The 12,287-nt window shown below is 37.8% G+C and overlaps 1 protein-coding gene across 3 annotated transcripts in view; it reads right to left on the bottom strand.

Moving 5' to 3' along the window:
* FAF1 (Fas associated factor 1) overlaps positions 1–12,287 on the bottom strand; it is a 296,794-nt gene that overhangs the window by 69,649 nt on the left and 214,858 nt on the right. For all 3 annotated transcript variants that reach the window (XM_039484151.1, XM_039484152.1, XM_039484149.1), the window contains one exon: positions 6,683–6,837. In XM_039484151.1, coding sequence (XP_039340085.1) covers positions 6,683–6,837 — 155 coding nt within the window. The remainder of the gene's footprint in view (positions 1–6,682; positions 6,838–12,287) is intronic.

The following is a 12,287-nucleotide window of genomic DNA, read 5'->3' as shown; positions in this document are numbered from 1 at the left end:
GATCCTATAGATAAAGTATTTTGTAATCATGTAATTAAAGACCTCATCATAATGAATACATACATGGGTGAACAAGTCAGATTGCATAGACAACTATATATCTGGCATTTCCTAATTTGTGAGTGCCTGACTTTACAACCTAAACCTTTTAACTTAGATTTTTATTTTTATATGTAATATCCTAGGGGTTTTTTTTTAAAAGGAAAAAGTTAAAACAAAATGCATTGGATACAACTTTAACAGCTCCCTCATTATACATCATCAGCAAGGTTTGAACCCTAAACTTTCAGTACTGCAGCACAGACTTATACTATTTTAGCTACAGGAGCAACCATATCAGCTGGCAGCTGGAGAAGGCAGTTATTCCAGAAGGGCAGTGTATGGTCTGGTGATGCCATATGCTGGATCCAGAAGAGTTGCTGGGAATACTCTGGCCTGCCTGTCTCTTTCCCACACCCATCTGGTTCCTGTTCCATGTGGTGCCACCAGAGTGGGGGGCGGGCTGCTGTGGCCATGCACTGGGTCCCTGTGGTGTGGTCAGAGCTTTCTCTTGCCATCACTGCTACAGCTACTCTGACAGGTGTTCCCAGTACAGTACATGTTGCTGCTGTTTTAGCTGTGGCATGGTCCCAGTTCTTCAGGATATTAATAGTCAGTTATGGATTTGCCATAAGGAACACAAGTGACAAAGAGAAATGGTCATTTTTAACAGTTTATAACTCAGCCAAACCTGAATGGAATTTAATAGGGCAAGTGCAAGTCATGTCGCTAGCCCTGGGGCTTTGTCTCCGGTGAATTTCAAAGACCTCCTGCAAACAATGGAGGTGTTAGGGCTTTGCAAAAAGAAAGAAAGGAAAAGAAAAAAAGGTGATCTTTATAATGGAGAGCATTAAACAAGCTAAATACAAGGGTTACCACCGCTCTTTCTGCAATAATGCATGAGCACATACAGCAATGTCTGAAAAACACACTTGAAAAAACATCTTTAATGAAAACATTGAGAACGGTTGAAAAATTCCCAAGTTCAGATAATATCAAATAAAGTTTACTCCTCTAATTGACATATACCTGCAGCTGGGTGCCCAGACTTGTATCTGGAATACAGTGCATTGACAGACATCTAGTCTCCTTAGCCCCATGCCATGATGGAGGAAGGTTGCATCTGCTCCTCTGACCGTCCTATTGAATTACCCCCTCCTGGTGGACCCTCCCTAAGCCATCTAATTCCAAAGGCAGCAAGGACATTTTCACATCTCTTTGTCCTTCTTTAGTTTTTCTTCTGGCCTCAGTCTGAGCTTCCTAGCAGTTTCTGATACTAGCTGGATTTTGCTGCAGTAAACAAGTGACATTACTATAGATCACCTGCTCCAGGGCATGACACATGATTGGTTTATCTTGTTAGCCCATGGGATTAAGTGAACTTGCTTGGCCTTGGACAGTATATACAAATACTGAAAGGGTAGGGAAGCCAATGACAGTAGAGGATGGCCGTAGGTTCCTCTTCCCAACTGCTGCTAGGATCTAGTATTACTCTTATGTATTATCTTGCTAAGGTCAGTTGTACATTCTGTTGTTGTTGCCATGTTGGTCCCAGGATATTAGCGAGACAAGGTGGTTCAGGCAGTATCTCTGTTGGACCAACCTCTGTTGGCAAAAGAGACAAGGTACGCCGAGCTCTTCTTCAGATCATAACTCAGCTCAGTATAGCTCGAAAGCTTGTCTCTTTTACCAACTGAAGTTGGTCCAATAAAAGATATTACCTCACCCACTTTGACTCACTTGTATCTCTTGGCATTTATAAATAAATTGGTGCCTGTACTCAGCAATCCCAGTCCTAACGAGTAGTTGCATATTTAAATATTGAATTCAGGAAATGGAAAAGCTAATGTTATAATAGCAGCATTAACTGATCCACAAAGCACATATACCGTATTTTTGATAACTGAACTGTTACATTTATACCTTAGCATATACAGTCAATCTACCTTTTGTTGTCATTTCACCAACAGCAAAATGTTTGCATTCTAGGGTTAAGATTATTTGCCCCACTGACATGTCAAATAAATAGTATTTTTTGTTTGTTACTATCATTAGTACCAAAAATCAACTAAAATGACTTAACAGCTGACACCTAAACTCTAACTCACAAATAAGAAAGTTACCAAAAAATTAACTCACTGAACATTAAAATACAGGGAATAAGAAATCTCTTCCTGGGGGATTCTTGTACAATAAAGTAAAAATAGTAGGTTTTTCTCCTAAATTAAGTTACCTATTTTATACTTATCATTCTGGTTCTTTTATTCCAATGCTTTTACCATTTATGAGAAACTTTTTAGCCTATCTCAGCCAAACAAAACAACAAAAACAATCAGAACCTGCAGCATTTACTTAAAGTGATTGCTCACTACCCTGTAAAACTTGTATCAGAGACAAAGTCAAAATGGAACATCTAGTTTACTGTATTAATTATAACGGTCCTCCTATTTGACAGCATCGCAGTCCACATGTAGGTGTAGCTTGAAAACTTTTTAGATATAAAAAATACATCTCATAATCATAGTGCTAATTAACTGGCATGATTTCTTGTGTCATTGAGAGCAACAGTGATCACCAAACACTTGGGCTTACAAACTCAGTTCCTGCTTTTGTTCCTGCCGAAGTCATTTACAAAACTCCCACTGACATACTTCAGTGGTTGCTGAGTTGATGGGGCCAATACGGTTGAATTCTGTAAGAAGTTGAGCACTGCTGGATTAAGGCAATGCAAGGCTCGAGGCATATCAGAACTGACTGAAAAATGTTGTTAGAAAATGGTGAAAAATCTCAACATTTCGAAGCAGTTTCTGTTTCATAGGGCTCAAAATGGATGCCTTTTAAACAATATTTTAAATCTAAACCATTACCGAAACACTTTTCTGATGACGAATAGACATCCATACTATGACTTCTGACTAAAGTTCATTTAAAAAAAATAATAAGTAGGACCCTACCAAATTCACAGCCATGAAAAACACGTCACGGACTGTAAAATCTGGTCTCCCACTGTGAAATCTTGTCTTGTGTGTCTATACTATACAGATTTCACAGGAAAGAGCAGTGTTTCTCAAATTGGGGATCCGGACCCAAAAGGAAGTTGAGGGGGGTCCACAAGGTTATTTTAGGGTATTTATTTAGCACCATGGTGTGGCATTAACACCATTACTTCTGCGCTGCTGCTGGTGGCGGCTCTCCCTTCAGAGCTGGGCTCCCGGCCAGCAGCTGCTGCTCTCCAGGTGCCCAGCTCTGAAGGCAGTGCCGCCACCAGCAGCAGCGCAGAAGTAAGGGTAGCAGTACTGCAACCTCCCCTACAATAAACTTGCGACCCCCTGAACTCCTTTTTGGGTCAGGACCCCATAATTACAACACCGTGACATTTCAGATTTAAATAGCTGAAATCATGAAATTTACAATTTTTAAAATCCCATGACTGTGAAATTGACCAAAATGGACCGAGAATTTGGTAGGGCTCTAACTACATAAGGTTATTACAATACTTTTAAAAATGTTTTTAATTGAAAATGTCATTGTTGCTAAGGAAAGATTGTGGCAATAGACTTTTTTTCTTATTAGCTGAGAACACTTTTGATTCTCTCTCTCTCACACACACACACAGGCCCACACGCCTGTTTTCTTGAACATCAGAAGTCACTATATCGTGAAGTTATCCCATTGATAGAGCTAAATACAATATGTTGGGCTGCTATGCCTTAGAGTCAAAAATTTTGAGATCTCTGTATGCTACCAATAGCTCTGACCATTAATAACATAACATGCTCAGTCCTCATAAAACAGGCAACTGGTTGTATTGTGACTAGATTATATTGTAGGCCCTCATCCTGCAATGGAACCTGTTAGCACAGGACTTTATGCCCATGGGGGATCCCTATTTACTCCACTGGGACTCTGCATAGAATTACCAGTCCATGCCAGTGATTCCAACCTTTAAACGGCGTGAAAACAGCAGGGAACAGAAAACCAGAGTATCTCAGGAGAGGCTACATAATTTTCTGTCTAGATGGGGAAAGAAATTATCCTTAGCAGACAGCCTCCCTCTCCTTGCCAAATTACACACCGTACAACAGTGAAAGCTGTCCTTTTACTGCAGTATAGTACTCCTGGTTTGAGATGTCCCATAGAATTACATTCCATCTACCAGGATGTATAAAATAAACGGGACTGATTCTCCTCTGCATCACACTAGTTTTATACTCATGCAGCTCCACTGGCATCAATGGAATTACTCCTGAATAAACTGGCATAAGAGAAGTAGTTCCATATTATGTTTTCCCTTCTGCTTGAAGATTTAAGTATAATTGTAGAGATGCACAATAAAATTAGATCAATGTCCACTGTTGTTTCATTGAGAAACATTTTGTATATAATTTATCGTTATCCAAGTTTAGTAGTTAAACAATGATGCTAATGAGTATTTATCTATTTATGGCACTGCCCACCGCGTACTGGGCACTTTCCAAACAGAGAAAGAGGCATAGTTCCTGCCCCAAGAAGCTCATAACCTAAAAAGTAAGATGTAACATTATATATAAACAATGAATCATGCTATTTTGTGCTAACATGTCTTGTTTACCCCTTACTAATTTTTAACCTCACTGTTAATATGACCATTTCTTTGTTGTAAGATGTTACCAGAAAGCAAAAAAAGAAGGCTTAAGAATCCTATCATGCTACACAATCAGTGACTAGATTCACTGAGAATAGCTATAAAGCCTTAAACAAGCCCTTTATTTTGTGTTTTAAAAGTGTCATAAGGAGTTAATAGGACACAGCTGTACAGGCTCTTTCTAACAAGCAGCTTCTGTCGCTTTGGTCACCACAGGTGTCTCTGTAACCTGCAAACTCTTATTACTAGTGTATCAAAGTTGTGCTACTTAATAGACTTCTTTAGTAAAAACACAACAAAGCAATTACATGGCTGTTGATTGTCAGTCATAAAAAACTCCCTCAAACACAGTTTTTCAAAAGAAACTACACTGCAATTTTTTGTCATTGTAAAATAAAAGAAACTAGTGAATTAAATGGAGAACAGAACAATATAACAGCAGGTAGTCAACCGAACTTAGCCACTACAGATGGTTTAGAAATAGTGTTTCCTTTTACATCAAGTTGGGGGATAAAAGAAAAGGAGGAGGCTTCTTACTGCCAATGAATGGCAATACCAAAAGATTTAGCCAAGTCTCCAGTCTCTGTATTTGGCCTCATGAAAGACCCTAGATGCTTCATTTTTATCTGTGTTTGGCATTGCTTTTTTCAGCACCTTTAACTAAGTGTGATTAATACAATGATGTCATTAAAACAAATAAAAGGAATTAAAAGGATGGGAGGCTTTTGCAACACTGAAGATATTCAAGGTGAAGTTAAGATACCCTGTGAAACAGATCACAATGGTTTGGTTTTTTTAAAGTAAATTACTGCACAAGAATATTGCTCTGTTTTACTCTGACACCCTTCATCTAAAGAAAAACTAACACGATTTACAAGTTTGAGGAATAAGAATGGATAAAGTCTATATTCAGAAATCCAATTACTACTGAGCCACAGGGCAACAGGAACACAAATCTGGATGATTTGTAATTGTTCAATAATAATTTGAATTAGGTAACAACAATGAAGTTGCCCTTAAGTGAATTAATTTAACCTCTTTTGTTCACAAAACAGCACATTATTTTTGCATTACCACGCCCAAAATAGCATCATGGCAAGTGACAGTCATATGTGCACTTCAAACGTGATGAAATGAAGTCCACATTAGAAACTCAAACAGGCCTGACTTTAAAACCTTCATCATTTTTACAGACATCATGATCAACAGACCAAATAAACATATCCCAACATCTACAGGACGGAATTGTTTTTATATTAAGATATGAATGGATTGCTGACTATGTGCAAGTGAATCTGTGGTACAAGTCAAATACATCAATCAGTTTGTAGTAGAATTAAAGCTATTACCTACGTAGCTGAGTGGTCTACAAAGCACTTCTCCTTAAAATTATTATTTCTGTTAGACACCATTTAACTTATTAATAAATGTTAAATTTGCATTGTGATTTTTGATCGCTACCAAAAATATTTTCGACAGGAGAATTGTTTTGTTCATATCAGTCACATGAATTGTTCCCTTTATAATTTGTTTTATAATTATTTTTTAAAAATATCTTCTATTAAAGATGATAATTTTTCCAATTGCAATAACAAAAATAATTCTGAGAGGGCCCTCAGGTAGTTAATTAATATAATCACCTCTCATTGTCAATCAATTGGTGTTGCTCACTCATTGTGGCAGTTCAAAACAAAAATCTTAAGAATATGTTTCTAGTGCTTGCAAAGGAAGATGCAAGAAAATAAATTAAATCTGCAATGAAAGAAACAGTAAACAATTTCCCAGACTCTACAACAACAGTGAGTGATCTTATAATGAGAACAAAGAGACTCAGATTCTCAGCTGGTGTAAACTGGCACAGCTCCATTGACTTCATTGGAGCGAGGCTGACTTAGACTAGAGAACACAGAATGGATTTTTTTATTTAAATAGACACCAAGAAACAAAACATTTGTTACACAGACATGGCAAGCTTCCTTGAAACAAAAGCAGCTCAGCTCACAACTCAAACTTTATTACCTTGCTCGGTTCGCTTCTTTTGTCATATCCCATGCCCAGGTTATGAAGTTCTGACTCAGATATGAAACAATAGATTCGGCACAAAGCATTTGTGAGCAGAACACATTGGTTAGTACGCTTTCATCATGGTGGAGGTAGATAGCAAGAAGCTTTCTCTGCAAAGACAGGAGAAAATACTGATCAGTGAAAACACATGTCTAACAAGTCTGTTTTGTAACTTAAAATGGCTACTGTAGGTTTGTGTGTTAGTGCGCACAAGACTATCTACAGTGCGAGGCTGACACTCAACATAAACAAATGCTGTTTCTGTAATGTTCTGACTCAGCTGTTTCATACAGTTTAGTAACATGGAAAGAGAAAGATCAAATTCTTGCAATTAAAGTCAAAGTACCCTCCATCTCCCAAAATCCACTCAAATATTTTTAATCCGAATAGTCAACATTCTCTTTCAAAATCCAAGTAAAGGCCCAAAAGTGAATTTTTCTTATTTCCAAAAAGTGATTTGGGATATCCTTAAAGTAGATGAATATTAAAGATATGCATTTTAACACAAAAAATAAAAAGCTTATTTAAACAAAAGTACCTGCAGTAAACATCTGACAGCCTCCTGAAAAATGCATATCAAGGAACATCCATTTCACATTTAGTTCTGAGAATGAACTAACTAATTGTGGCTTGCTGCACAGTAAAGACAATATTGAATATAGTTCTCTTTTACCAAAAACATGCCTTTTGTCACAACAAAGTAGATTGTAAATGTTCAGCTTAACAAAATGATACTGAATTGTTGTTAGCTTGGCTGTTGCCATAAGAGAGCCAAGTTTGGAAACAATTATGATTTCCCATTTTGCTGAAGACTAGATTATTTTAGAGATTATGTACTTGCAAGGGAGAGGATCACCTCTGCATAGTTCTTCGGAAACCAGTATCTAAATCTGCAATGAAGGTAGCCAACAATGCAACTATCAGAGGGGTAGCCGTGTTAGTCTGGATCTGTAAAAGCAGCAAAGAGTCTTGTGGCACCTTATAGACTAACAGACGTTTGGGAGCATGAGCTTTCGTGGGTGAATACCCACTTCGTCGGATGCATGTAGTGGAAATTTCCAGGGGCAGGTCTATATAAGCAAGCAAGAAGCAGGCTAGAGATAACGAGGTTAGTTCAATCAGGGAGGATGAGGCCCTCTTCTAGCAGCTGAGGTGTGAAAACCAAGAGAGGAGAAAAAGATGCAACTGTGCATCCTCCCCATAATATGGAGATGTAATGGCAGACCACATGTTGGGAAGGGAAGTGACTGCTACATCTGTGTGTACATAGGGGAAAAAGGTGGGGTGGGAATAATATAGGGAAAAAGATGATTGGGGAAAGGACCATGCTCTGATATCTGGTATTTGAGTAAATCAAAAACACAGTTTTTGAAAAGCAACAGAAAATAACCACAAAAATTATTGTTAGGGACATTATTTAAAAATACCACTTAAACATCCACGCTGAGAAGGCAAGTGACAAGTATGGCAAATGGGTGAGTGTTTTTGTATATAATTTTTATAAAGGTAATTGAAAATCTATCCATAAGAAGTAACATCTATGTAGGATACCGAGCTGGTACCTGGCATTAATATATCAAGATATGGGGTACAATTTGGGGGCAATTCATTTTTAGAAAAATCAGTCCATTTATAACCTAGAACACTGGCTATGGGTAAAGCTTAGCAGCGTCTGTTTAAACAAAAAGAAGAGTACATTTGAACATTAGACTTTGAGAAAGGGATTAGTAATATACATTAATGTTTGTCTGATTTAATTTAAATGTTCTTCAGAACCAAATACACATGTGCCAGGAAAGGCCATTAATAAGCCTAACATGCAGAGTTCCATATAAGTGCAGCCAACAGTGTTGACTGAAACTAAACTTGAAAATCCAGGGCACTTATTGCTTGATATTGTGCATTAAACAGCATCTCTGTGGTGATATTTAATTTAAAAAGAAGAAAGAGACGGGGGAAGATCAGGCACTGTCTGTTTTTGAAGATCAGCCGTTCTGCATTACAAAGCATCGATCCCTGCAATATCCAGGTTACTGTGCTAGAATCTCGACTATTATATAGCAGTTGTAAGAGAGGGAGGGCAAAGATGTGTTTACTCAGTGATTAGGGCCTTAGAATAAGCCTCTAGCTCCTAGAGAGACAACTCACCACTTATTCATTTGGGCCAATTCACAAAGCCTAGAAAGATTAAACATCCATGCTGGGAAGACAAGCGAATGCAGACGGTGAAAAAGAAATAAAAATTCTTTAAAAACTCTTAGATGACTTCATTATTTTTTCCACAAGGAAACTTTAGGAAAGTGTTTAGTTAGAGAAAAACCCACATTGACCTCTCTCTAAACCCTTAATCTTTCCTTTGTGGTGGCACTGCTTTGTGGTAAGCGGATGGCTTTGCTCTCCTCTTTTCACTGGGAGCTGATAAAAAAAGGCTCTTGAGAAACACTTTTAGTTCCAAAGAAACAACCCCATGAAACTGTTAAATATGAGATTCCATCCAACTGAATGTTCCAAAATATGTACAGTTTTAAGATTAAAAGATTACGGCCAAATTTTAGTAAACAAGACAGGCACACAAATTTATACACACAAACAACAGATGTCTACATTTGAACTACCTTATTTGTGAGTAAAATTATCATTTGCATCCAGATATCAGGTAGTTAGATGGCTAAATTATCTTTTGTAACTTCAGTTGATTGCACCTGTAAAATCAAGGGGCCAAAAAACTTACAGGCCACATTGAGGTTTACTGTTAGGATAATAGTAAAAAGTGGCAGTAGAAAGAGAATTTAAATGATAGCAAATATACTTTAAAAAAATCAAAACTAGTCATCTCCTGAGCATCCTTTGCTAGGAAAATGTATGTTGCTTTCATATTTTTTACAATGCACTTTTTAGTTTTTTTTTTTAAATACACTAGGGCTGGGATTTCCAAAAGTGCCTAAGGATCTGATTTTTAAAGGTTGATCTCAATGGGAGTTAGGTGCCTAGGTGCTTTTGAAAATACCACTAAGCGTCTATCTGCATTTTTAGGTGTCTAAATGCCTTTAAAAATCTAGCCCTAACCCTCTGTCTGCACTGGCAAGTGAAAGACAAAACTTTTGTTGTTCAGAGGTGTTAAAAACAACAACAACACACACACACCCCTCCCCCGAAAGACAAAAGTTTTGTCAACAACAAGTGCCGGTGTGAACAGTGCTTTGTCCTGCCTTAACACTGGTCCTTGGGGGTGGAAGTTTTTTGTTGGCAGGAGAGCTCTCTCCTGCTGACAAACAGCAGCTACACTGCGCACCTGCAGCGGCACAGTGTGTCACTGAAAGCTGTGTAGTGTAGACATAGCCTAAGGTGACTTAGGAGCACAAGTCTCATTGAAAGTTAATAGATCTAAGTGACTCAGGCACTTTTGAAAAAATCACATGCCTCGATTGTAAATAGTTCCACCTGGGACTTTAGCTGGATAAGAAGTTTTCTGCTACTCCCATTCCTATACCAGGTATTGAGGAAGATGAGAAGGAAAAAAGCGCTCATTATGTTAATATTCCAAGAAGGCCTCAGCAAAGGACCCTTATCAGTGACACACTAGGGCTTCCATTAACAGACTTCTTGTGCAGAAGCCCAGTACACCTCACCAGTTTTCTAGTCTTGACCAAAGTCTCAAGAACACTTACATTCCTGTGGCACTTGAGAAAAGTTCATTTCTTTTGCACTCTTATAGAAGGAATGAGGGAACCCCTGTCACTGGTGCTTTAGGTAGAAACAAACAAACAAACAAACAAACAAACAAACAAACAAACAAACAAACAAACAAACAAAAGAAATAGATATTAAGGATGCTGAAAGAGTGGACTATTCAGGGAATTGGCCTTTTACCTATGTTTAAATCCAGCCTAGTCAAGTTTCTACTAGATATGTATTCACAGCTCAAAAACAAATATCACAATTAGCATTCTTCTTGACAGTCTAATAAAGTAGCTTGAAATCCTATTTCACCCTCTCTTTTGTGACCAAACAGATTATTTCAATCTCTAGACCAGCCAATTGAAATTAATACAAATCTAGCCCAGTGTTCTATATGGCAGCTGTGAAACTAATCAGTTTTGTTCATTTCATTTTTCTGGTGCTGCTTGGGAAAGGTATGAGCATCAGGAGAAGCACCAGCTCTATCTGAAAGCTCAGAGCACTGCATCAGTTCACACTTGGAAAATTAACTTTAGAACCATAAGGACAAGAAACTCAACAGTTTTTAAATCAAAACTTAAACTGCAGAAATCAGTACCTTAGGTTTCCACAGTCGTCAGGGAGAGCTTCCCACTAGTCATCAGTGAGTGGGCAAGAGGATTTTTTCAAGCCTATAGATTGGTAGTTTTCAACCTGTGGTCCACAGACCCCGGGGGTCCCAAAGTCTATGTCTGAGATTTCCAAATTTGAATTTTTTTTAGGGGTCCGCAAATGAAAAAAGGTTGAAAAACACTGCTTTAGAGTCATAATGATAAATAGATTTTAAGGCCCAAAGGGACCAATATGATAATCTAATCCGACCTCCAGCATAACACAAGCCATGGAACCTCACCAAGTAATTTCAGCAGCAAGCCCATAATTTCTGTTTGAGCTATCATATATCTTTAAGAAAACAACCAGTCTTAATCAAAAGACTAAGTGATTAAGAAACCACGACATCCTTCAGTAAATTGTTCTAATGGTTAATTACTCTTCCTCACTGTTAAAAATGCCCACCTTATTTCTAGTCTAAATTTGTTTAACTTCAGCTTCCACCCATTAGATCTCCTTATTTCCTTTTCTGCTAGTTTAAAGAGCTGACTACTATTAGAAGTCTCTTCCCAATGCAGGAACCTGCAGAATGTGATCAAGTCACCTTTTAATCTTCTCTTGGATAAACTAAATAGATCAAGTTTCTTAAGTATCTCACTATAAAGCATCTCTTCCTGTACCTCTTTTCTGAATACTTTCCAAACAGGATGTTGAAAAATTGAAACCTGGACACCAGAACTGGACATAATATTCCAGTAATCATCTCACTAATGCCATATCTTGACTTGACATTCCCCTGCTTATGACTCCAAGGACCATAGTCACCTTGTTAGCTACGGTGGTATGCTGGGAGCTCATGTCCAGCTGCTTATCTACCATAACCCTTAAGTCTTTTTCAGTGTCATTGCATTACAGGGTACTCTCTCCCATCTTGTAAGTGTGACCTACATTTTTTGTTCTTAAATGTATGACCTTGCAATTGGCTCTAGGTTAAAAACATTGTTCAAATTTGCCCACCTTACCAAGTGATCCAGATTGATCTGTATAACTGACCCATTCCCATTGTTATTTACAATTCCACCAATTTTTGTGTCATTTGCAAATTTTACCAGCAATTACTTTACAGTTTCTTCCAGATCACTGAGAAATATATTGAATAGCATTTGGCCAAAAACGGATCAGTGTGGGATCCCACTAGAAATACTCCCATAAAATGATTCTTAACTTACAATTACTTTCTGAACTTTATCAGTTAACCAGCTTTTAATCCATTTAATGTGGGCTACATTGA

The sequence above is a fragment of the Mauremys reevesii genome, linkage group 8, assembly GCF_016161935.1.
Source record: "Mauremys reevesii isolate NIE-2019 linkage group 8, ASM1616193v1, whole genome shotgun sequence".
Taxonomy (NCBI): domain Eukaryota; kingdom Metazoa; phylum Chordata; order Testudines; family Geoemydidae; genus Mauremys; species Mauremys reevesii.
Note: the sequence above shows the minus strand (reverse complement) of the source record. Positions and strands in the feature narration are given on the sequence as shown.